Source organism: Phocoena phocoena, chromosome 6, assembly GCF_963924675.1.
Source record: "Phocoena phocoena chromosome 6, mPhoPho1.1, whole genome shotgun sequence".
Classification (NCBI taxonomy): Eukaryota; Metazoa; Chordata; class Mammalia; order Artiodactyla; family Phocoenidae; genus Phocoena; species Phocoena phocoena.
This window is the reverse complement of record NC_089224.1, coordinates 32399788-32427151: the sequence shown is the minus strand read 5'-3', so window position 1 is coordinate 32427151 and position 27364 is coordinate 32399788. Positions and strand designations below refer to the sequence as shown.

The window sequence follows — 27364 nt, the reverse complement described above, 5'->3', positions numbered from 1 at the left end:
AAAAGTTAAGTGATTTGTCCAGAGAGTGGTGAAAGGATCAGATCTTTGAACTTCTAGGACGTCTTTCAGTACACTGTACAACAGGAATCCTAGATTCATGCTGGGAGTTTCAATGAGAGAGTGTTCTAAAGATGTTCAGAGAACAGAGAGGAAAGCTGCATATTGAATTACAGGAGAAGGAAGTAAAGAAATTGGAACCCTCACACATTGCTGTTGCGGATATAAAGTATGTAGTGCAGCCACTTTGGAAAACAGTTTGGCAGTTCCTGAAAAGGTTAACCGTAAAGCTACTATATGACCCAGCACTTCCACCCAAGAGAAATGAAAACATATATCCACACAAACACTTGTACACGAATGCACATAGCTACATTATTCATAATAGCCAAAAATTTTAAACAACCCAAATTTCTATCAATTGATGAATGGATCAACAAAATGGGGTGTATCCATGCAATGGAATATCACTTGGCAATAAAAAGGAATAAAGTAATGATGCATGCTACAATGTGAATCAACGTTAAAAACGTTAGGCTAAGTGAAAGAAGCCCCAAAGATCACATATTATATGATCCCATTGATATGAAATGTCCAAAATAGGTAAATCCATAGAGATAAAAAGTAAATTTGTGGATGCCCAGGGCTGGAAGTGGGGAGAATGGGAAGCGACTGCTAATTGAGATGATAAAAATCTCCTAAAATTAGATTGTAGTGATGGTTTCATAACTCTTTGAATATGCTAAAACCCACGGAATTGTACACTTTAAACGGGTGAATTTTAGGTATGTGAATTATAGCTCAACAAAACCATGAAAAATTACAGGAGAATATGTATTTTTCCAACTCCAGGCCCAGCCTCAGTTATCAGCAATGATGATGACTCTGCCAGCCCACTCCATCACATCTCCAATGGGAGTAACACTCCGTCGTCTTCAGAGGGTGGCCCTGATGCTGTCATTATTGGAATGACCAAGATTCCTGTCATTGAAAATCCCCAGTACTTTGGCATCACCAATAGTCAGCTCAAGCCAGACACATGTAAGTACAGCTGTTTATATTTATTGGCCCATTTGCTGCATAGCTGTTATCAAGCAGCATGCTTATCAGAGTCCCTGACGAGGATGACTGAGGGGAGGGTACAGTGTGAAATGTCTGAGGATCCTTGGGGCTTTGAGCCCAAGGAATAGATCATTTAGTTTGTTGATTATGGAGTTCTCAGGGTGTGTCTCCTGCTGGGATTGAAACTGTGGGAAGATACTGACTTCTCTTGAGATCCATTTTCCAAAACCATTTGTCAACATGAAGTTGGAATCAAGGCATGCTTATATTGAAAAAGATAGACAGAAACTAGAAGTGTCATTAGAATGCACATACATCAGTTACAGAAGACAAGCAATTGGTGGGATTTAAATTTGGTTTATTGAAAGTCCTTAAAATATACACTAATGGTAGTCAGGAATTCTCTGTGTTGCACACAGGTGGTATCAACTTAGGTAGTTCTGTTTTCTTTGTTCAGTCCTAGTTCCCAGTATGAGGCTTGTTATGATATCACAATAGCAAAGGGACATCACAACAGATGGTCTGCCTATTAAGTACACTGAGTTATATTTCTAAGAACCAAATTAACCCACTAGCCTCTGTTGGGAAACTTGGAATCTTTATCTTATCCTATCTTCTGAGCCAGTGCTCAAATATAGAGACTGGAACACAGTCTGAAGGACAAGAAATAAAGTCACAGTAGACAAACAGCCTTATGCCACTGGAACTCCAGGCCTTCCCTTACACATGAATAAGGGGCCATGAGGGCTAGAATATCAGGTGGCTAAGGTCCCAGGGGTTCTCTGGCACTGACAAGTGGGTACCTTTGGTCTGTCTGCATGTTCTTGCCCCATCTTAAATACTGTTCTCCTGCCCTGTCTCAGGTAAGGTAGGACTATTTCAAGGTTAGATATTGGGGACTGACTTTCCATTGAGAATGCTCATGGATAAGGGGACTTAGCAGTGAGTATCTTTTCAAATATAAAGAAACATCTGTAATTTCCTCCTATTCATTCAAATTTATCCTGAGGTACGTTTAACAATGGATTTGAATTTAATCATTAGGGTGAACAGTATTACAGTCTTGTAATGTGTGAGACAGAACCTCAACATAGCTTTCAGTTGAATATGTAATATGACAAGATAAATAGAATAGCATATGTGAAGAATATTGTGCTCCTTGAAATAAAAGGTATTCTTTGAAATCAAAGTATTATTAATTCTAATATTATTATTATGGTGTGAACATGATGTGTGGAGGTTTGCTTAAAATGTGCATTCTTTGTTGAGATAAGCATCCTCCAATGGTTCCTGAAATGCCCTGCATGTGTAACAGTCAAATACTGAACAAAGCAAAGCAAGATAGTGTAATGAGAGATTCTGTCATCATTTTGATCGTTCCCCCTAGGAACAGAGTACTTTGACACCCCTGTCACCACCACCAGCACCAGTCTGTATGATGTACTTTAGTTAACCTGAGACTGCATTAAAATTGAAGTTGACTAAAACCAACCTGTACTCAAAAATTTGCTTTTCTTTGTCAATGGAGGAAAGATAAAGCTGAATAATCAAGTAGAGAGCATTAGCCTAGCAAGTCCAATAAGAGAAAATGAACCAATCAGCAAGAAAGCAAACAAATGAGAGCCTATAGAATCAAGTGAGCTAGATGGCTTCTGAGTCTGTGGTTCTTTCTAGAAGTGCTTTCTTCCCTTAGAAATTCCACAAGAAAATTTCCAAAGGTCATTTCCCTAATCTAGAGTTCATAGAAGTTTTTACAAAGGTTTTGGATTAGACATTTTGGTAATTTTGGAGGAGTCTTGATTTTGTGGCTCAGCCACTCCCACTTAGAAAGAGTTGGAAGAGTTGAGGAGACCTGCAGCTTCCCCTCAGCTTCTGCCCTCTACCAGAGGGCGCCAGACCATTGATTGTTTAGTTGTTCCTTATAAAGTCTTGTTGGGTCCTTCACTCAGCAGTCCTTACTGGCTCAGTGTTCTCAATCACTTAGTATCTTATATCAGAAGAAATGTTATTTCTTCCAAGCATCAAGCCATATGCTCTTTCATGATTTTAAGAACACTTAAAATAACACATCTTCCATAAATCCTTTTTCAGAGAAATGGGAATGAAGAAGCAATTTACTTCTCTCATTCCCTCTACCCTTTCTTAAATGTCATCCTTTACCCCATACTTTTTATCTTTATCTTCAGTGTATCTGTTGCCTTTTGTGAAGTCCTGAGTATGACCACTCTGGTGTATGTTTCTCTAGTCTTGATTAGGTTAGATTGTAAGCTCCTAGAGAGCAGAAACTATACTTGTCGAACTACATCTTCATAGCATGGGACATGATGTGCCTTTGATGTTGGCCAGATGTTGACCAGATATGGCTATATATTGCTGAAATATTAATTACTAACAGACTTGTAACAAGTATAGAGGACCTTTTACATTGAGCCTTTTACATTGGGTCCTTTCCTATTAAATTTGCCTGGGTAGACTTTGTTAGATGTATTTTTAACAACATGTTAGCCAGTTTAAATAGATTTAGATAGCAAATTTAGCAGAAATAAGCCTTTAACAAAAAATCCTTTCTTTGAAGATCCTAATTGTAGTCATTCAGAAATTTAAATATTTCAAAATGCATAGATCTGATGTACAGAGGGATCTGTTGCTATAGACCCATGATATTTTGGGAGCTTAGCTTTCAGTTAAGTTATTCCCATCAAGTATTTTTACAACCAATCTCTAAAGAAGGGCTCTTCCAAGAAGTTGGATAGGTTACATCTGAAAAACAAATTTAAGAAGCTCTCAGAAAAAGTATGGAATTTTTCCCATGTGCTTAAAGCAAAATATCACATAGACAGTATACCACCAAGCTCTGGATCCATCAGAGGCTTGGGTCACAAACCAGCACTTTTACTTCTCTTTCCTAAAGCTGCCTGCTATTCAAAGATGTTGGCTTTATATGTGTGCTCTTACAAACAGTGATCCCAGCTTATTTCACTGAATTGTAAGAATCTAATGTAGAAGGTGAAGTTCAATTCATTACATATTTATTGGCTACCCACAATATTCCTACAATACTAAGAATTGGAAATTCGGTCATAATGATGGCATGTTCCTTGCCCTCAGGGAGTCTCCTTGGGGAGGCCAGTGGTGAAAGACTTCATCGTATAATCACAATGCACTATGATAGCATAGCTTAGAGCGAGGATCCTAAACCCTGACAAGGATCAGGCAGGTCAATATGAGAGAAACAGGTTAGATCAGAAAGACGATATGGTATAGTGAAGGTCATGATGGCATGTGGGCTTGGTATTACCAGATACTCCAATTTTTCCAGAGAGAGCAGGCATTTTATATTTTATGTGAATTCTCCAAGATTTAAAACGCTGGGTGGAACCAACAAAATACATCAGCAGAGTCAGATTTGGTCCACAATCCACCAACTGTTTGTGACCTTAAAGATCAATGAATACATACACCTTATTTTACAGACAATGCTCAGAAATGGCTTGTCCAAAAGTAATACAGCCTCCCTACTCGTGTAGCTTTGCTCTAAAAACAGAACAAACAAACAAAAAATCATGATTAAACCATATTTCTTTAAATGATGTGTAAGATCATTTGAGTGAAGGATGATGATAAATTTTAGCCCCCTAAGTAATTTTTCACTCTCAGGAGCTATGTGAGGTTTTCATTTACAAAGTCCAGAGGTTGTTTGCAGGATTTTAGAACAATCTGAACAGGGCTGAATTGCTCCTGAGCACTTTCCAATAGCAAGTCTGTCTACTTTATTGCAGGGCCCAGAGGTTCCCCCAAGACCGCCTGATAATAATTTGGTATTTGGAGGCTCCTGTGTCACTGCAGGAACTAAAGGAGGCTAAATCCATGCCTGATGGAGGAGAAGAGTTCTATGGTTATCTGCAAATTCTGGCCAGAGAACAACTTGACGTCACTCCTTAGCTTCCAAAACCTAGCCAAGCAAGAAGTTGCCTTCCCAAGAGAAAGCAGTGTGCTCTAATGACTAAACCCTCAAAGTGCTATGCCACTCTAACTATAGACCCATCTCCTCGATCAATCAGGATGGCAAGATGGAGCTGAGGAGCTCAGCAACATCAAGGCTGGAGTTGGTCTTTAATTCAACTAGTCTGTGTAGACGTGTCTGAAAACCACATCATCTGTCCGCACGGGGTGTTTTCCCAGTAGGACTGACCAACCCGGCTCAAGGGCAGCTGTGCTGCTATCCTCTCCTTGACTGCTAAGAACATTTTTGACAGGGTACAATGGAAACACACCTTCTGAGCTGGAAAAAAAAGAAAGAAAGAAAGAAAGAAAGAAAAAGAAAGAAAGAAAAAGAAAGAAAGAAAGAAAGAGAAAAAAAACCACTCTAACCAGCAAAACCCCCGAATCATCAATCTTGGGTTCTCTTGAAGGGTGGGAATGCGTTATAGCTTCCCCTGCAGGAAAAGCAAATGCCATAGACTCATTGTCATCCCTAGAATTGTGTCTTTCCTAGAGCAGCCTTGTAAATTAGCTAGGGTCCTAGGCGGAGGGCCTAAATTAAATGAGAATTGTCCTGAAATACATACTGTATGTGTTTGTTCTTACAGCGCATGCCCTTTATGTGTATCTAGGGCTAGTAACTCTGTGGCAGATGCAGATAAGGAATTCTGACTTTTTTCCACTTTAATTCCATTTCCAATGAAATGGATGTTTATTGATTTCCTGCAGCGTGTGCCATACTTCAAGTATTATAGTTCACGTGTGTATATATGTTTGTGTGTGTGTTTTCCTATTGGTTACATGCTTATTAGGCAACTATGTAGATAAGCACAGATTCATAGACCAGCTAAGACTAAGGAGATTAAATATAATAAAGGGAGGGAGTGTTTTAACAGTAGTTGAAAAGATCACACAGGACACCCCTCTTGCGCCCCTTAACTGCCATACCCACCCTGTCATTGTGTTACCAACCAGGGGAGGGAATGGAAGTGGTATTTTTCACAGAACTGCAGAGGTTTTGAAAATGTTTGTAACATTACTTTGAGTACACATGAGCAAAAATTCTGAATCATATCCAAGACCTCAGGAGCTCGTTATATCAAGGGATGAGAGTTATCAGAGGTTATCTTTGAACTTCAGTGCAATCTGTGCCCATGGTCCATTTTGATGGTCCATTTGATGGAAGTAAAAACAGGCAGAAACAATTGCTATAGCACTTTCCTAGGTCCTTTGCCTACTAATTTTGTCTTTCAAAAGTATGTTTTCTTCTAAGTATTTAATTGGCCAAACAATAACTACTTTGGGAACTGTTTATATCCCTTTGAAGGCCATGGCCTGCACTTTAAAAATAACCTAAGTCTGTTTTGCCCAGCATGAGTGTTAGGGGCGAGAGAATGCAGTTATTTTAGGATCCTTAGAAATTGCTTCATTTATGGCACAGTGAGCTTACGACTCATTTCATGGGGGTCTTCATGGCACATTGCTCAGCCTCTGTAGGTCCCAGTCCAATTCTGTCTCTTGGTGCCATAGTCCCCCATTGCCAGCTATAACAGCTTGATACTATATTCTCCTTTCAACTCCAGAGGAGATGGTAAGAAGCTATCAAATAATGCTTAAAAAAAGCAACTTGAGTTCCCTCGAAGAAAGGAAACGAATACATGCTGCACAATTACATGTAAAACGTAAGCCATGTTACAAACTCTATTGAGAAGGAGATTTGTTAGGAAACCAGTTTCAAGCACATTTACAACTAAGTAAAATAAGAGACATCATTCTATTAGCATTTGACCGCTGGGTGATATTATTTGTTATCAAAAAAGAAATACCACCCAGTTACCGGGTACCTAGACCTCTTAGAGAAAACAGTCCACCTTACATTTAATGACTAAAAGGGAAAAACAATTAAAGATTTAGATCAGGGAGACACTCACAATGGTATTCTGATTTTACTTCCACGTTATCGGCCAACCAATGCACCCCTCACACATCAGACAGTTCAGTCCACTTTCACCAAATCATCAGTGATGTGCTGGAAGCATGCAGGCAGATGCAGGATGCTACTGCCTATCTTCTGGGTATTTCCCAACGCCCAGCCCAACTGGAGAGCGGATACCAGCATGATGAATTTATCAAATGCACCCCCATTTTGGTATCTGGTTGGCCACTCTTGCACGTGCCAGCAGGCTGGGGGCCAGGACCAGCTCAGCAAACACATATGCACTTATGTTGCTAAGCAGCTCCTGCTACCCAGATGCTTTGAACACTGAATGCTCCCTGTCGTCAAGGAGAAATGAAAGAACGGGAGTTTTTCTTGGATGCGATGCTCACTCACAGTTCAATTCTTCATGGCAGCTAACGTAACAGAGTGCAGGTTTTCTCCTTGGGAAGTTTTCTCTGCCTTTGCTAATTCTGCCAGCCAGAGAGGGTAAGCCACCATGGTTGGGATCTTCTCAGATTAGTCATTATGCCAGCTCTCCTTATGAAGTGCAGCCATGCTGCCTTTCATTCACGATGTTGTACTTGTTTATTTGTTTGCTGTTTTTCTTGGTAGTTGTTACTTCTGTTGAAAGGCATGTAAGATGAATTTGCTCCACACCATGGACAGGAAAGAATTGGAGAGAGATCTACTTAGTTCAACCAGGTAACCAAGCACAAAGGCAGTCTCACTCCTTGAGCTCAGCCTCTAGGAGGAAAGCTGCTTCCTGAGATGGAGACAGCAGCCCAAAGGGTTCCTGAGTCCACGCTGCCCTCTGTCTGAGCCGGCTCCCTTTGGCTGAGAAGATGCTGTGTGTTTCTGAATGCTTGGGCTCCCTCAGGGAGGGAAAAATTAGAAGGCGGCATTTGTGGCTCAAAGGAGAAGGACATGTCAGTATCACAGTGACCTCCCCTCCACCCGCAGGGCTGAGGAGGTTCTTAGGCTGCAAAACTTTCAGTGTTAAAACTGGGACAGTCCTGGGCAGATGATAATGGATTGGTCACCCTAGTTGGTATAGCTCTGATGATTTCTGCTAGTAAGACAGAATTAAGTCCTCCTTACCCAAAATGCCTGCAGGTACCCTAAAATGTGATTCTTTAAAATAAATAATATAGGTTGTAGTTGGAAATTTGGAAAACATAAGAAACAAAGATGAAATAAAAACTCATCTATAATTCCAACAGAGATAATTGTTGATAATATCCTTTGGATATCCAACTTCCTTGTCTTATGAGTGTCCTTTTAACCTCCTGTGATATAAAGTCTAACCACTTGTACCCTGGCCTTTACTTGTACTGGGCTTTGTTCATATTTCTATAGTAAAGGCTTGTCTTGGGTGAATTGTGTTGGAAGGTCCATAGGAGGCTCGCTGGGTATATTATTGTCAGTGTCAGATTTTCTATTTGCTTGGTGATGCATAGGGATTAAGACAGAGCTGGGCTGGACTGGCCATGGCAGGTCAGGTTTCGAGGGACCGTGAATCCAGGGGAGCTTAGCTTTTCCAGGGTGAGTGTCACAGAGGAGACGAGCCTTGTGTTATGGGCCTGCAGGACTCAGGGATCAAAAGGCTCCCGGATCTGCCAAGGCAAGCTGAGCACTCCAGTTTAGGGTCAGCTCTCTGGATGACTCCAAATGTAGTTGTCTGCTCAGCTGGAGCAGATGATCAGTTTTTGCCCCCAGTTCTTCACCCCAGCTGGGTAGCTCCTTTCAGAGAGCCAAGTGTGCTGGATCTGAAAGGGCCAGTCTGGTTACATCTGATATGATTCTCACTATTTAGAGATGCCTTTTCTTCCACCCAGGATTCCTCGGCTGTGCAAGGACCTCTGATGAATTGGAATCTCCCCTTAATCATTCAGCCTCACCTAAACTTGATGGAGTCAGTAGCCTAATATTCTCCAGTCTTCCCCTCATGGAATGCTTCCTGTTCTCATGTCTCAGGCATCAAGGCCCAAGCTGGGGTTCTGGCCAGGGGACTTCTATCAATAGTATGACATACAGGAGTATTTCAGAGTTGGCATTTTGCACAGTAATATTAAGGTTGATAGGTTCTAAACATGAGTTCGGAACACATATTTTCCTATGATTTGTAAGAGATTAGATTTGTGTGACTTTGAACCAAAGGGGGTGGGAAGAATTCTAGAAAGGAAACAATAATCTAATGCCTAGTTTCTCTATTATGCTTATCAGTTACTATATACGTTATGAGTATGGGTAGACATCAACATCCTTTTTACCCTGTTGCTATTATTTAGCACATTTATTTAACCATGCCATTGACCTTCTGGGTGCATTAAAGTAGAACCTAGGTCATTATGAGATAATGATGGCATTTAGACTAAGTGCAATATTCCTAATGTTCCAGTAAGTGGTTGATAGAGAGGGGACAGGATACCATCCCACACTATCTAATTATATCAAAAGAGCTAGTCTCCATATTATGGAATGCTTTCCTTAGAGGAGATTACATGATATATCTGCTTATAAAATAAGCAGAGATGACACCACTGAGTAGCCACCTCACATGTTTTCCTGAAAGAATGATGGATTTTCAGATCTGTTTATACTCTCATACCCACTACCGATCCCCACCCTTGCTCCTGAAAGGAGTTTGCTTTTACAAGTGAGTTTGCTTTTACGAGTGAGTTGCTGATGAACAGAGAGAAGCTAACTGGTTACCCAGGGACCTAGTCTTACTTTCTATTAATAGAGTACTCCGGCTAGCTGGACTAATTGGCCTCACATTGTCTCTATCCTGGCTTTACTTCCTCTGACCCATAAACATCAAGTCCTTTTTTGCCCATCTCATTCTGTCATCTTCCCTCCTTTTCTCTATATATTAGGGTTCAGGAACGATGATGCTAAATGATGACATTTCATCCAAGTTCCTAGTTCCATTAACGCCATTTCCTGATATCCAGAGAAGCAGTTATGATTCTGTCTCACTGCTTAAGCCTTATTTTGAGAGGACCATTTTCTTCTTTTCCAAGTGCTGTTCACTTTTAGGATATTTCTCTCCCTCTTAAGAGCCTTAGTTTTGACTAACATACCTTTGTGTACATATAAGGTTTTAGTTTTCCTTGATCCCTACCTAGACCTTTATCAACATTGGTTTTGGAAGAGGAAAACTCTCATTTTCTTAGTAACATTTTGATGATGGGGAGCTCTGCCTTAGATTCCTGAACTCCTGAGCTTTGAGGAAGAAGACAACGGCCAAGTAGCAAAGGGAATGACCTTATCACTCACTTCCTGAGTCATGCGTCTCCTCTGGGCTTGTGTATACTCTCTGCTGTTTCCTGCACATTGCATCCCAAGTTTTAAATTAAAGTGGATCTTAGCCGGAATGGGGTCTAATGACTGATGCATGGGTACAGTCCTTGGTGTTAACAACCCAGGGCCTTCTTTTGTTCTTGTAGAAGAGATCTGTGTTTTCGAGGGCCAAGCTTCTGCATGGGGGCCAAGCTATGGGAGGGGGTTGTGAGGTTGGGGGTGAATCCATATGGTCTTCACACCTTCTGCCCACTTTTGGAAAGAGGGGGCTTGTGTGGATTGGTATGGATGACATTCCCCAAGCGGATCCTTCTGCTAACGGGCACCCAGTGTGGGTGTTAGCGTGGTCCTCTCTCGGAGGTCTCCCTGCTTCCCCATGACAAGCAATGAACCCCTTACCGCTTGCTGGGCACCTGCCTGCTGCTTTGCCGTGCTGGTCTCAGCACGGCATCTCCCTCTGATGCTGCACCACGATCTGCAGAGGTGGGAGACGGAGGGGTCTCTGTTGACTGCTACGTGTTGCTTAACTTTATTTCCCTCTCTTATGTTTGAAGAGAGTGGACTTGAAACATGACCTGCATTCTTTTACTATGTTCAGAACCTCCAGGGCTTGTCCACACATATGTATAAATGATAATAGAGCTTGGAAATCTTTATTATACAGACATGCTGATGGAAATGAGATCGGTTGTATTGGAATTTGTGATGTAGTTGATCAGTCAGAACCAAACTCGTACACCAATAAAGACGAGAGTGTCAGATTAATGGTCTCCATTGCCTACTTTTTATCACCTACTAATAATTATTTTTACATAAACTTGAGAATATAATTCAGTGTTGGGATTCCTAAAAGCACTACAGACAGCATCCTAGAAGTTGTCTCGCTGATTTCCATTTAGCTACCAAGCAGCCCCCTCTGCACCCAGCAGGACCAGGATTAGGGTAATGTGGGGAGGCCCTCAATTAAAGTGCAGAATTTAAAGGGGCACCAACAAACTCAGCCATCAAGGTAAATCATATTTCAATGCAATATTTTAAAAGCCAAAAATTAATGAAAGAAATCTATGAAGAAAATTTTTAATTAAGACAGGATTGAGAGCGTGGGGATTAGGGTGAGGTGAGTGCTACAAATTCAAGGTCAAATACTGTCGTTATTTGAAATTTCAAGTTTTTTTCTTCATAGATGTTTTTGTTAAATTTTATTTTTTTAATATTACATTAAAACATTATTCATAATGTTTTGATATTTTATATTAACTATAAATGGAATATAATCTTTAAAAATTGTGAGTCACTATATTGTACACCTGAAACATATGATATTGTACATCAACTATACCTCTAAAAAAATAATTTAAACAAATAAAGGGAAAAAATAAAACATTATTCATGTCGATTACTGAATTTGTGGTGCTCCCTTAAATTTTGTGCACAAGGCAAGAATCTCACTCCCCTCACCCTAGCTTGGCCCTGGTCTCAGGCGCCTTTTGGCCAGGATCTTGTGTAAACCTCTGGCCTTTGCAAAGCTCTGTTTCGTATACATTAGCTGCTGGGTTGATTAGCTTTCGGTCTTCTCTCCTTTCCTACATTCCTGGCCTAATTGTCCTTCCTCCCTCCATCCCATCTGCCCCTGGAGATACATTTCTCTGACTCCCTTTTGCTCAGCCAGCCTCAGCATCCCTGGCACTAACCATCCTGTGCTATCTGCTGAAATATCTGCATAGATGGGCACTCTCATCTTCTGATGGCCTTTTTTCTGTATGTGACTCTCCAGAGTGAGGAAATGAACAAGACTGCCACAAAAAGAAAAAAGAAAAGAAAAGAAAGAAAGACAAGAGAGAGCAAGAGAGATTCTTTTAAAAAGGCAGAAGGGATAGGAGGGTCCAGGGATCTTCTTAGCAAATTTGAGAATTAATCTAGGGAAAAATTGGATAAAATTTTTAAATATAAGTGAAATTTAAAAATATATTAGATATTGCTTCATTTCCCCACATTTGGAGTTGTAGTGTTAGATTTGCTAAGTTAGAGATATATACTCTTTGAGATTTAAAATACTCCATTTTCACTTAGCCTATTCCTTAATGTCATGAGCCCCTTTTGTAATGTGTGCATTTTTGATTATTTTAAACAACCAATATCAAATGCCTTTTATGTGCCAGGCCTTATGAGTTGCATTTTCACATTAAAAAAAAAAAAAAAAAAAAAGAGGAAGCCCTGTCAGCACTGCAGGATAGATATTATTACTCTGTTTTATAGATGAGAAAACTAAGGCTCGGAGAGCTTGAGAGGAAAAATAATGAACCCAAATTACAGCCCCAATGTGGGGGAGTTTCTGTTCAGTCCCCGGTCGGCCTCCCTGAAGTCTGGGGCTCTTTCCAGCTGAGTGCGCTGCTGACCTTTTCCAAAAATAGCATGGAGCAATTTTGAAACTCTGCAAGAGGAATTGTAATGTTGGTGTTGTACCTTTCATGTGGGCTTATCAAGGTAGGCTGAGAGTATTAACCTTCAAACATGCGGCCCGGGTCGTGCCAGACAGTGGGGAGTGGGTTTATTGCTGGGGAGAAAGGAGCCAGTAGTAGGCTGACCCCGGGCCCAGTCTCTAATGTAAGGGTTGACACAGGGGTCACTAGGGAGGTCTTCTCAATGGAGTCGTTACCAGAAGTACTAAATAATCATGAATAATAAACTCTTATTTTTATTTTTTGCTGGTTAAAATCATGTAAAATCCCTCTTCCCCCACCCCAACCCACTCTAAAATGTTGGCCTTTTTTGTTTTATTTCAGAAAACCCTAGGAAAAGAATCCTATATCATAGATCTCTGACTCTTTCTTGGACACCTTCACTCCTCTGAGATAAGCACATCACTTTTCCTAGGTGAACTTGATGTCTATCTCTCCAAAGACAGAGTTCAAAGAGTACCAAGAGTTTTAGGAGCCAGATGAAGTGCACACATTTACTGAGGTTTGTAAACCAGTGTTGCGAGGGTTAAAGCACCCACAGCATCTGCCTGGGTCACCCTGTTCCAGGGAGACCAAGAGGACACAGGCTAATACTGCCTTCTCGATAACCATTCTACAGACAACCAATTTCAATGCCAGCCATGTGTGAACATCTTGTAGGACAGACAAGTCACTTTTCTGGCTTACCCTCTATGACTCGTTGTTTTCATTTTCCATGCAAAGGTCCATGTTTCCAAATTGCCTACTCGAAAGGGGTCAAGATTCTTATAGATATTTAGCCTTTAAGGAGTCTTTTTAAAAAAACAGGAATCACCTTTGGTAAGTGGCATTTCTTCCATGGGAAGAGCATGCATCAGGAGCTTCATAAGGTCAGGGAGCTGATATTCTAAGGTATCTACTTTGTCACAGGGGCATGTACACCCACAGATTTGTAAGTGTGACTTCATGGTAATCTTGTAATAAGTAGAGTAACACGTGCTCCCCCAAAACATCACATAGCAATGCCTCACTGAGCATGACGAGTGCAGATGAATTAGAAATGGGGAGGTTAGCCAAAATGAATAAATTCTTTTCTGACCCAATGTTTTACTCTCTTAATTATCTTAATAACTCAGAAAAGACCAGAGTTCGGGGTATGAATTATTCAGTTGCCGTTCAAAGGCCATCATAACCAATAAGGTTACAATCAAACTATTGTTTGTTGGAGACTTCTAGGCCCCCTAGACACCCATGCCTGTAACAGTACAAAGCTGTAAAGCTTGGGCAGCCCTTTAGTGTTCGTTAAGATGCAGCCCGAGAGCGGTTTGGAGAGACTACAGAGGATCAGACTTCACACAAGCAGAGTTGAAATATTTCCAAAGAGAATTTGATGAGTCTTTTGCTTACCCTGGAATAAGTATTGCGTGTGTTTTGCTTGTACCTACCATTTGCCAATATGGAAAAGTTTCCTAATGAAATGAAATCAAACAAATCTCTGACTAATGATACTGTGTGAAATCTTTAACAAAGAAACTCCCAGATAGGGCGGCATAGAGGGGATGAGGATGAAAGTTCAGATTTGGTTCAGCCTGTATAATCATATGTCTTTGTCAGATGATGAATGTGTATAATCAGGAAGTCACGTCTTACCCGGGAATTGAGTGGCAGTAGTCATCGAATGATATTGAAAATCGCAGATGGAAAGACTTATTGACAATTGTGTAAGTTTCTAACCACAGACTGTTCAATGGACAAACAAGTGCTTTGGCATCTCCAGCTCTTAGAACGGTACCCAGGACATTGCATAATTAACATGTGGTGAATAACTGAAGGAACACATGAATGGATAAGTGTATTTGCTGTGCTTGTAACTATACTGTAGCTTTGGGAGAAAAATACGTCTCTACTTCACCAGGCATCTGACATGGCTAATAAGTTAAATTCTCCTCTGATTCTGTTAGGAGCAGAAGTTAGGCAACCTTTCCATTTGAATTGCTGAATTTGGTTACCCTCTCTGGTCTGCAAAGAGCTCTTAGAGGTCTCTAAACATGGAAATATTTAACTCATGATGGGTTAAGGCATACAAATTGTGATTTGGAAGGTATGGTAGCACAGGGGTTTAAAAGGCATTTAGGGGATAATCTTGTCATTCTAAGTATAACTGCAATGTCTCCATGAGAAAATGACTCCCATTTCTAAATAATCAACGTGGAAATGGACTTTGGTAACTAGATTCATTTATGACTTGAGGAGTCCCTACGTATGAACAATATACCTGACACAATGAAATAGGTAAATAAATATTTTTTCACAAACACTTTTTATAAAGTTACCAAAATTTGAGAATTCCTAAACTCCACAATTTGAAGAGGAAAGTCAGTAGGAATTTGGCAAATTTTGCAATCCATTTAATAAACAAAATGTCAAGGTGCCCAAATGGGGTCAGATTAGACTCAGCGCTTCTGATGATTCTGTATCAAGACAATTAGAAACTACGATTACTTCAAAAGTTTACTTAAGAAAGTCAAGTTCGCTAACTCGGTTAATTTTCTTCAGAGAAAATATGCTACTAGAATGCAAAGTGATAAGAATGCTAACTGTGGTATAACTTAGTATTCATAGTATAAGAAATTATTCAGATATCATTTCATTCCCGCCCGCACGTTCTTAAGTTTCTTTCGGAATTTCATCTTATGTGATTTGATCTGTACCAAATAATGTGAGAAGAGATAATGGGATTTAAGGAGAGAAATGATTGAATCACCATGTCCCAATAAAAAGTGTTCAAATTGGATTTCACTACATAATGAATTCTGCTTCAACTTACTTTGACATAAATAAGATTGGGTAAGTGAAACCAGAGTAAATCAAATAAATTAATAAAAGCTATCAGAGCTGCTTCAAATTTGTCCCCCAGACAGTGTCTGCTTATTTGTATAATAAAACCTGCTCTCATAAATTAAAACCTAGGCATGCCACTTGGTTGAAAGCAAAAATTTAAGGAAAAGTTAGCACATTTTTGGGGCCTGATTAAGGTGCCTTCTGGTTTCATCAGTATCAATAGTCCCTTTGAAAACCGAAACCTGAAACCCAGAAGAACAAGGTTCAACTTTCAACTAGAATTTTTTTACAAAATAAGATTGGAGATACAGACATGCATGCAATATTGATGATTAGCTGTCCTTCATATTTTCTTAATTACACACATTTACTGAACACGAAGACATTTTTTCATTTTGTCTAGATGGAGGCCGTGTCTCCATCAGCATAATATATCACGGTATTTGTGAGTCTCGTGCAAAATTGAATTTGCATCTCTCCTGCCACTCACAGGGAGTTCATTATCTTACAGTACAACCACTGGGAAAAATGCAATTTCCAGTGTTTAATAAAACCGTGGTCTTTTCACAAGGCTTATGATGCTTGAGCAATTTGTTAGTCACAATTGATCACAGATGCTTGACACTAATTAATTATATGGTGGATAGTGCCAGTAAGGGTGATTTTAAATATTTATTTACTATATTTCAATGCAAACAGGGTATTTTGCAACTGCACTGTTATTTGTATTTCTCAGAGTTGAAGTGTCTTCTCAAAATGTTAAACATAAAAGATACGTCGCAAAGCTAAACATACAATGTATAAAATATGTGCTGGATGTGGTTAAGAGGCAAGGAAACTGATGGGAAAAGCCTCTTCTCTTGCTTCCTAGTTTAGCCATGGACAGTGGAAAGAAATAGGGCGTTGACTGTCCTGAAATGTGTCCCTTGGACTAACTAGTACTTTTTAACTCTCTGGGGTAGAGATGATCACTGCGGCCACTTGAAGCTAGTCAGTTTGGAAATCTGTGATCTAATTAAGCCTCACTGATCAAAAATTATTAAGCATTTAAAATATGACCTCACTAATTGGAAAACTGAAAGGCCAGAAGCCTGTTTTCTGATGATCCCTTAAAAATGAGGTTCAAGTGACAAATCACTGAAAAAGAACTGAGTTCTAAATAGTGAGGTCGAGCCCTCAACACGTGATCTTCAGCTAATTAAACAGCTTTTTGAAGTATGGCTCTCATATGTGCATGATTTCAGTGGCCCTAGATCTTTATATTAAAGATGCAATTTAAATTTGAACCACATCTGGTGTTCTTTGTGCTGTAATAAACCAAGTGTGTGAAATTAACTTGTAGTAGAAGTTATCCTTTATTTTTTTTGCTTCGAATAATCTAGAGAAGCATTATGTCATGCACTCATGAAAGCCCTAAACTGAAAGCATAAACAAGAGTTAGCTTGGGCAACTTCAGAAGAAAAAGGTGTCAGGAGGACCTATTTCCTATGAGGTTTTTTAAACCCAGTATTCAAAATGGTTTTCCAACAGCAATTTTGAAGATGCTGTGCTTTCTTACATTGTTTCTACCAACAGATTACTTAGCCAGAAAGATGAGATCTTCAAAGAACTCATAACACACAGGTGGGAGATGGGATTTGTACTCGTTAGGGCAGCACTGCACGATTTTGTAGATGTTCCTGACTACTGTGAAGAATTTGATGTGGACTCAGCTAACGCAGTTCACGGGCAGAGAACTTTCCACAGAGAGAAAGTTAAGGTTACCATACTTTATGAGGTTGAAGATTGTATCCCCATATTTTCTTTTAAAGGTAAAATTTCAGTTTGGACCGTGGATCCATGGGAAGCTGCTTCCCAAGCCTGTGGAGCTCTTGGGCCCCTAATCTCCAAATTGTCCCACATTTGATGGTTTGGAGAAAGGTAATTGCTACCTGAACACTATCTAGGCTTGGCGTTCAAGTTCAGCCGTAGTTATTATCACCCAAACCTCGTGCTACTGCCACCCCTGGAGCACCCACTCCAACTTGGTGCCTCAGTGTTTCAGACCAACTGTGCCTCAGTAACATGCACACATTTCTGTTTGTTCTGTTGCCATGCAGAGGTATCTGAGACTGGTCACTGGAGTCTGGAGGCCAAATGCCTTTCCCTGAATGAGCTGATTGAGAAGATTCCATCCTGTCTTTTCATCTCACCATCTCCCATGACCTTTATCTCAACACCTTCTCCTTGACCTGACCCTTCACCAGCTTGAAACTAGTTCTAGCTTCCAGGTTTTGCTTAACAGGCATTTTCTGGGCCACTGAGTATTTTTCACTGGGTAATATAAAAAGGAGACAGAGTGAGCCAGGAAGCAGATGTCTCTTGGGTGGTGCGAGTCTTTGAGAGTTGGAATTTGAAATCTCTGTCTGAAAGAAACAGTGAATGGGTGTAATTAGTCAGGCTGATGAAGGAGTAAAACCTGGTAAGCAATTTTATTTGACTGGCTTAATGAAAAGCATTAGCTATCAGTTTCTGCCTAAACTCACTGCGGGTAAAACAAGTGTGGGGTTTGAACAAAAGATAAAGATTCCACGTGGGTTTGGACTCTGTTCCTGAGAATAAGTTTTGCTTGGGCGGTGGTTCATCCAAAACAAAAAAAAAACAAAAAAAAATCTATGACTTGTGTCACTTCTTCACACATTTTATTTTAAGAGAATGGATCATATTTCAGGAAATGGAAGAGGTTCTTGCAAAGGCCACAACTGGTATTTTGTAACCCAGTGTGTGTTGCTCATTTTCTTCTCATCCCCTTAAGCCAGGCATTTTCCCTAAGTTTTCAAGGCAAAGGAATTTTTAAGGATTGACTTGAGGTTATCTCCCATTGCCGTGCATCCTCCCCTGATGGCGTGAATCTGGCCAACAGCTGCCAAAGGCCTTGAGACCTATTCATCATCAAGTGACTAGCAAGAAATTAAGTGCCCCATGGAGGGATGTTTTACTGCTGTCAAAGGAATTAAAAAATGATCCTCTAGCATCATTAATGACAGCTGGTAAAGCCATGGAGCCAAAAGATGTGACATTCAAGAAGAAAATGGTTTGATATCCAAAAACAAAAATGGCAGCCTCTCTGAATCTTGACTGTAAGCTGTACTGAGCATCCTTCACAAGGCCAGACCAAATATATCAGCAATGTGTAAGCTCGAGTCCAGAGTGTGGTCCCAGATGCTGTTTCTCTTTCTGGCCATCAACAGTCACTGCTTCTTGAGATGTTAGGTAACCATCTCCAGCAAGATGGCAGTATCCATTCTCAGATTCGCTTTGTTATATAAATTTCAGCTTTCTGGCTTGGATCCCAGTAGAAAAATCTCTTAAATTGGGATTGGACAGAAGGGCTGAATATACACTTTTTTTTTCCTTGGGGAAAGATTATTTATTAGTGTTACTTGAGGTCACAAATTATTTTCTTGATAAAGTGGGGGAAAAGAGGGACACATGATCTTGTTTCGTGTCCTACTTGCTTAAGATTCAAATTAATTTTACAAGAAGTGACAAAACCCATTTTTTAAGGTACATGGCTTCTTGACAAACCACAGAGTAGAACAGAAAACAAAATAAATTCTGCCTCATTACTTTCCAAGTAGTTAATAAGGCAAACAAAAGTCAGCCAGGACAAAGAAAGCAGAAGAAAATGTTATTCTTGGGTTCAGATGTTAGAGAGGAACTTAACCAGTTCTAGAAAGGGATGAGGAAAGGAAACTTTTTTGAGACTTACCATGAGCTGTTTCCATGTACATTATCTCAGCTAAAGTTCAGGCAATTTCTTATGAATGAGGAGCGTGAGACTTGGAGAGTCTAAGTAAGACTCATGGTCTAGGTAGAAAGTGGAAGAGAAAAGACAAAAACCCAGCTTCTACCACCTCAAAGCTACCTGAACACTTCTGTCTTCACCACTCATCACCAAGCACCTGGCCGCCAACCCTATGGAAATCCCTAAGGGATGGGGCTCCATCCTTAGAGAGCCACACACTATGAAACTGACCTGACCCCAGGCACTCCAACCATAGTAGTGGAAGGTTGAGTCCATTATCAGGACAAATCATGAGTTACAAAATTTGCTTTGGTTGAAATCCTTGAGAAGCTCAGCCTTTATCTGCAGGCTGATTGCCTCATGGATGAACTTTCTCCGTTTGTTACCACTGATAGCAATTAATTTTTTTTTTTTTTTTTTTTTTTTTTTTGCGGTACGCAGGCCTCTCACTGTTGTGGCCTCTCCCATTGCGGAGCACAGGCTCTGGACGCGCAGGCTCAGCGGCCATGGCTCATGGGCCCAGCCGCTCCGCGGCATGTGGGATCTTCCCGGACCGGGGCATGAACCCGTGGCCCCTGCATCGGCAGGCGGACTCTCAACCACTGCGCCACCAGGGAAGCCCAGCAATTACTTTTTTAAATGGCTCTTTTAAAACATTTTTCCCTTCCTTTAATTCCAAAACACGCCTGATGCTTTAAGCAGGACCCAAAATATTTTTGTATTTTGCATTTGTATATAACATTATCATTGGGGCATAGTCTAAGGGTATAACTTTTTCAGCCCATTGCCAGGAGGAAACAGCTGTCCTTATAACACCATCATTATTGCTCGTATGGAGACAGTGGCATAAGGAAGATTTGGACTTTAATTAATCCTGGCCTCCCACTGTTGCTCTTGTGTGACCTCGGGCAAGTCACGTAACCTCAATCAGCCTCAGTTTCCACTCTGTAAAATGATATTAACATGATAAAAAATACTCATGGCTACTCTCTTGGGGTACTCATTAAAGCCAGCTGCTGTGCTAAGTACTTTGCCAACATCATCGCAGTATGCACAAAATGAGGATAATAATGCCCAGCAGGTCTGATTCTTGTGCATCTTCACTGATTTGCAATGCATATAACACATCCGGTATATTATGCACAGCTCACTGTGGTCAGTACATGTCAATCGTGGTCAATAGATGTTCTCCTGTGTCTCCCTTTCCTTCTCTACCTCAGCTTGGGTCACATTAGGTCCCCATCGCTCAGGCTCTGGTGCTGGGAAATAATGGGTCCGTGGATGTGACTGATTCGTACTAATGATTGCGACCCTTATTGTCCTCATGTGACAGATCCTGACCCAGGCCGGGGCTTCTTCATTATGTTAATTCAGAGATTTAACCCTGCTGGGAAGAGCTAAGGGTCTTGCTATGCAGGGGCCATTTGATGAACTGCTGGAGTGAGGGTCCAATCCTCAGCCTTAGCTTTAGGTTCTTCGTGCTGTGTAGAACAGATGTAGACCAGACTTTCCTGATGTTTTCTCACCGTCTAGGATTAGTTGCAACTGGCCATATGGCTAGAGGCTCTTAGTAACAAGAGCAGTAATTTGAGAGAAGAAAATACACTTGATGTAAATGAGGCTCCTACTTCCATAATGTCTTGAAATGATCCCTTGGTATGAACAGGCATGATTACAAAATGCTTATGTCTGATCATCTACCAAAGGCTTAGGATATGAGACTCCTCTTGATCATGTAACAACTAGAAAATACACTTGAATCTGGGGGATTATCTTCTCGTGAATTATATTCTAAGGAAATGCCTCTTGATCATCTTCACTGAAGTACCTTGACTGGTAGATAGAGGTCTCAGGGAGTAACTCTAAGTAGGATGCCTTTTTCGATTATAAAATTTCTTTGAGGGGCTTCACTGGTGGCGCAGTGGTTAAGAATCCGCCTGCCAATGCAGGGGATACAGGTTTGAGCCCTGGTCCAGTAAGATTCCACATGCCGCAGAGAAACTAAGCCCGTGCGCCACAACTACTGAGCCTGCGCTCTAGAGCCTGTGAGCCACGACTACTGAGCCCGTGTGCCTAGAGCCCATGCTCTGCAACAAGAGAAGCCACTGCAATGAGACGCCCGCCGCACCACAACGAAGAGTAGCCCCCGCTCGCTGCCACTAGAGAAAGCCCTCACAGCAACGAAGACCCAAAGCAGCCAAAAATAAATAAATAAAATAAATTAAAAAAAAATTTTTTTAAGTTAAAAACTAAAATAAAATTTCTTTGAAATCACAAATTTTATTTTAAACATAAGTTTTGGTTATCTAATTCTGTGTAACAAACTGCCCCCAAATTTAGCAGCTTAAAACAAGAACAATTGATTATTTCTCAGAGTTCTGTGGGTTGATCAGAAGGTTTTCTGCTTCATACGGTGTTGGCTTAGACTTTTGGAAGGTCCAAAATTGTCTCTTGCACATGACAGGAAGTTGGTGATTGCTGGCTGGGAATTCAGCGGGATTATCAGTCAAGGTACTCAGTTCTCCTCTACGTGGACTTCTGCACATGGACACCTGTACTTTCTCACAGCGTGAAAGACTCAAGGTAGTCAAACATTTTAAAAAGCGTAACAGTGAAAGCTGAAAGGCCTTCTTAAGTCTTAAGGTCTAGAACCAGCACAGTTTCACTTTCAGTTATTGGTTAAAGCAGACTGTAGGGCCAGCCTGGATTCAAAGCCAGAAGCTCACACAAGAACATGAAAATAGGGAGTCATAGTTTATTGAGACCACCAAAGTAGCAGTCTACTACTACAACATGGGAATTTTGCATACTGTCCCGGAATGTATGTGTTATATTTTAGTATGAAAATATATTCCCCCAGATAGTCAAGTAAAATGAACTCTTAAGGAAGTTCCACGGTCTTACTTAACCTTGGCATACTACCATGGACATGCCACTTGGGAAAGCAAGTTCCAGGTTTTTCTTCTTTTCTCAGCTGTCTGGTTGGGTCTTGGGACTTAGCAGGAGGGATGATCTGGGAGGAAAGTGGGATACACCCTAGATAGTTAGTTCATGTATTTACCTCACTTAGTAAGCATCTAAGTGAATGCTTAGATGAAGACTGAATCCCAAAGCAAATACCAGTAATTTTTATTGATATTCATGTCTTTGTTCTCATCCTTTAGCCCTTAGACTTGAGAGTTATAAATTAGAACCTAAAGAAATTTAGAAAGGACCCTGTGTTGTTAAGGTGTCCAGGGATGTAACTTAACTTGTTTGGTCAGCCAATATAGTCTGCTTTTTTTAAAAAAACAATTCTTTACCAGCATGTTTCACACTAAAAGAATTTTTTAAACAGGTGAACTTAGGTCAATATGATAGTAAGATGGATATAGGCAGGAGAGCTGTAGGGTAAGGTTTTAGTAACTCAGTCTGATTCATTTCCCTGATGGTGGAGGAGTTTTCCATCCCAAGCAGTAACAAAGATACTTTGAAATAGCACAGCAGCCAGAAAACAAATCATATATCTAAATGTATCTGCCCTTATTTCAGGTCAAAGTCTGCAAATTATCCAAAGGAATTTTTTCTTGCTTAAGTTATCTGAGCTCTGCTGCCAAGCAGAATTGTATATTACAGTCCAGCAGAGCTGAGAGAGAGAGAGAGAGAGGCCCCAAGCAGTAGAATCCATGCAGAGCATAGGAAGAACTGTGTGTACTGCTGTTGTTTGCGACAGCCCTGGGTCTTACATCTTAGCCTGCTTTCTGGGTGAGAGATTCCATCTGGCACATCCCCCAAATCACCAACCCTGAAACCTGACTTCTGAAACATAGAATTGAATTTCTTCCTTCCATTCCCTGTATTTTATTAACAAAAAGTTTCAAACATACAGAAAAGTTGAAAGAACAGTTTGGTGAACATCCATACACCCATCTGGATTCTCCAGTGAAGACCTCTTTATCATCATCCATCCCTTCATTTTTAGAAGCATTGCAAAGTAAGCTGCAGACAATAGGACACTTCAACCCTAAACACTTCAACAAGCACAAGCTAGAGTTCAATATTTGTTTATGGTCTCTCTCTTCCTCCCTCCCTTCCTCCCTCCGTTCCTTCCTCCCCTTTCTTCCTTCCCTTTCTCTCTCTCCTTTTTTTCTCTCTTTATTTCTTTGAGATGAAACTTACATGCAATGAGATACACTAGTCCTAAATGTCTTATTCCCTGAGCTTTGAAAAATACATACTCCCGTGTAATCAAACCCCCATCAAGACCCAGAGCATTACTGTCACCCCATAAAGTTTCCTCCTGTGCCTTGCCAGTCAATCCCTTCCACCCACCCTCCATCAACAACAATCACTGTTGTGATTTTTTTAAGGCTTAGATTCATTTTGCCTATTCTAGAGCTTTATATTAATTATACAGTATGTATTCTGGGTTAGAACTGGGCTTCTTTATCCAATACTGAAAAAAAATCTTAAACCTTGAAAGTGTACCTCTCCTTTGTTGCTCTCAGAGCCATGGCTCCTTTTGCTGCCTCGTGGAGAAGCAAGACTTTTTCCGCAGGGAGTCATCCTTGACTGCTCAGGAATTTGGGGGCAGTTGACCCTGAGTCTTGATTTCGGTCCCTGCAAGCCTGCAGCAACAACAGCTTCTCAATGACAAGGAGGATGAGAATGTTCAGGTGGGCACGTGGCAGTGATCAGAGAGCCAGGGACACCCACGCAGACCCCACACATCCCCTGGCGTGGCTGTGTTTATTAGCGGGTCTGCCTTTGTGTCTGTGAACTGGACTCTGTACTATTGGTTTGATTCTGGTTGTTCCATGGGACAAAGGAGGAAATAGTTTGCCTCAAAGCATGCAGCGCAATCCAGGGACAGAACTGTGTTTATCTCCTGAGCAGGGTGAAGATTCTCAGCTAACCAAGCAGATGCTGCCCTCTCTGCCTCCAGTGTAGAAAAAGGAGCTGCATGGGGAGCTGACGTTATATTTGAGGCTTTTCCAAACCCACAGGGCTCTTTCGAGGACAAGAAACAGGTCACCCTACTTTCCGAGATAGATGTGGTACATTCAGTAACAAAGAGAGGGCAACCCAGATGAAATGCACCCCAGGAGGCCTCTCCAACCAAGTGCTGCGAGGAGCTATCATTAGGCTATGAAATCCAGAGGGCCAGGCTGTACAGCAAAGTGTGTTCCCAAATGAGTATATTCAGTGTTATTTGGATAAATGAAGTCTTACAGGTACCTGGCGATCTCACGCACGCTCGGAGGGGTTTTAATAGTCTGCGTCGTACACCCACATTAATCTAAGAAAGCTGCTGCTCCAGCGCCTTGAACACATGCCAACCGTGAGCTCGTTCTCTTTGTTTTGCATCTCACGTGCTTAATTTAATGGGACACAGTTTGTATAACCAGACCAGCAGCAATCACGCTTATCTCCACTAACAGGTGACTTTATTTAGCTTTGTGCTTTAATGGGTCATTGGCTACTGAGCTAAGGCAAAGGTGAGCAGTGTTGGGGGGATTATTGCAGTTTAGTCGTCCCGACTTTCTGTTCTATCTCATTACATGGATCAGTCAGCAAATAACAGGAAGATTCCCTGTCTTCCCCCACCTCCACCAAAATATCCAATCTGAACTTCAGCATACCTTGCTTAAGGCTGGCCAAGAGCGAGAAGCTTCCTTGAGTTTCCCAGTATGGAAATATTGTGTTCATGTAAAATTATCATCCAAGCAATAGTTCCTCTACAAAAATCTTACCCTGAAGTGTAATTTACAAATACATGGAACCATGAGTGATGGCAGACATCAAATTAATGAAGTGCCGTATGCATCTCAAGACAACAGATACTATCAATCATCTCTAATATTATCTATGATGACTTCAAAAAACAATACAGGATTGGGTGCACAATTCATAAACCTTTCCTCTAATTAGCTGCAGACAAAGCTTAACAGGTAGAGGGGAATTGGACAGGCATCGGAGAAGATAAGGCATTTGCTACTTGGCTCGGCTGGAATAAAATTGCAGGAAGATATAGAGATCTATGATTTAAGCTTATCCAAGAATAATGGGGAAAATATAATGCTTAGATAATAAGACAACCTGAGACAATAACGTGCACAGCTTACGAAACTCGGGACAGAGGAGGAAGTGAAGGGTGAGGAGACAGCAGGATATTGGCTGTAAGACAAACAGACAAGAGGCTCAGTGGACTTTACACTCTTTCTGTTAATGTCTTTTAAATTTTAAAGACATGCTTTGTAACTTTCCAGCTCTAACATTTAAGCAGTGATTTTGGCACAGAGACTTCCACTTTCTCTGAATCCAGGGATGCTGCCTGGATGCGAGTTTAGAAGTGGATAGGTTGGGAAGTTCCTGGCACCGTCTGATGCATTACCTGTCTCGTTCACTGCAGCAGTTTTTGATGAAAGGCTTTTTTAATTGCTTTTCCCTGGAAATGATTCTCCCCAAGCAGTTCTCCTTCCCTTTTCCTGCCTGTCATCCTGTCCTGGCAGCCAGTTCATCAAATCCTAGAGGAGGGATGGGGAATTTTCTCCGTGTGTCTCTGGAGCCGGTGGCCAGGCATCCATGGCCACAGTTAAGAAAGCAGAGGTCAGGAAGGTAGGGGCTGTCTGTGGCGCTGCCTTGGCTTCTTGGTAAGGTTTACGGCTTTTAAACTGATGCTTATTGCCTCTTTAAATGTTAAAGAGGGAAATCCCCATGAACCCCTGCTGGCATTCAATTATGGGCACGGTTATAAAATGTCTCAGATCTTTGGGGGGTGTGAGCCAGTCAATTGAGTATTGCAGAGAAGGAGCGTAGAGCTGCAGAGGCTGGTCTTTGCCAGGTTTCCTTTTGCTCCCTTCTTCTATTTTGCTGCTGGAGAAGCTTGTTTATAAGGGGCTTGTTTACTGGCTGGAGGGCATTTGGGGAATTATTATCTAACAATAAAGGATGAATGTTGCCGGAAGAGGAGGTGTGATAGTTGTTCTCTTTCAGAGCCTATGTTAATTTCTTTTTAAAATTTTTTTTAAAATGAAGTATAGTTGATTTACAATGTTGTGTTAGTTTCAGGTGTACAGCAAAGTGATTTAGTTATACATACCTATGTATCTATGTTTTTCAGATTCTTTTCCTTTATAGGTTATTATAAAATATTGAGTGCTATACTCAAAATATTGAGTGCTGTACTCAATACTTCCTTCTCACAGCTAGATACCTGTGCTATACAGTACGTCCTTATTGGTTACCTATTTTATATATACTAGTGTGTATCTGTTAGTCCCAACCTCCTAATTTACCCCTCCCCCCTTCCCCTTTCATAATCATAAATTTGTTTTCTGTGTCTATGTTAATTTCTAAACAGCATTTTCCTAAGATTCTTAGGCTGCTCACATTTGAGTAAGCCTCTCTATCTGTCTTTTGTTTTGTTGTTGTTCTGTTGAAATAGGGTCTCTGTGAAATGAATCAAAGTTTGTTGGTTTGTTTAAAATTTTTTTTCTGAACATGGCAGCTTTGGTTATGCACGTGGCTATGCTTGTTGAAGAACTTACAGAGCTACTTTAGATCTAGCGGCATGGTGTGGTCATTAGGGTGAAAGTGCACTCACATGTCCATGCAGCAGGCACTGTACAAGAACGTAAGCCCCACGAGGGTAGGGATTTTGTCTCATTTACCCACTGCTGTATCCTCAGTGCCTGAAACGCTGCCTGGCACCATGGAAGTGCTCAGTAACACGTTGCGTGGATGGAGCCTGCGGTGATGGGAATTGAAAGCACATATTTTCCTCCACAAAACTAACCTAATTCTAATGACTTGTGTAATCCCCCAAAATTGGAAAGAAAGAAGTAATTTCATGTTAGGCCTCTGTGGTGTGTCTCTAACGTGATTTAGCATCCTGCAGGATTCTGGGCCATCTCGCTCTTTTAACTCATCTCTGAAGGGAAACTGGCAAAGTATAAGTGCATTTGAAGGGTCTGCTTGTTTAAAAGAAACTGATTTTTTTTAAAACACCTTTTTTAAAAATCCCATTACTTTTGA

At 40.9% G+C, this 27364-nt stretch overlaps 1 protein-coding gene across 5 annotated transcripts in view; it reads left to right on the top strand.

Annotated features, from left to right (window-relative positions):
* The window catches only part of NTRK2 (neurotrophic receptor tyrosine kinase 2), a 388046-nt gene that overhangs the window by 223264 nt on the left and 137418 nt on the right, over nt 1-27364 (top strand). For 3 of the 5 annotated variants that reach the window (XM_065879081.1, XM_065879080.1, XM_065879079.1), the window contains one exon: nt 850-1038. In XM_065879081.1, coding sequence (XP_065735153.1) covers nt 850-1038 — 189 coding nt within the window. Of the gene's footprint in view, nt 1-849; nt 1039-4838; nt 4868-27364 lie in introns of those variants that run through there. The other 2 variants (XM_065879083.1, XM_065879082.1) reach the window with 1 other exon arrangement.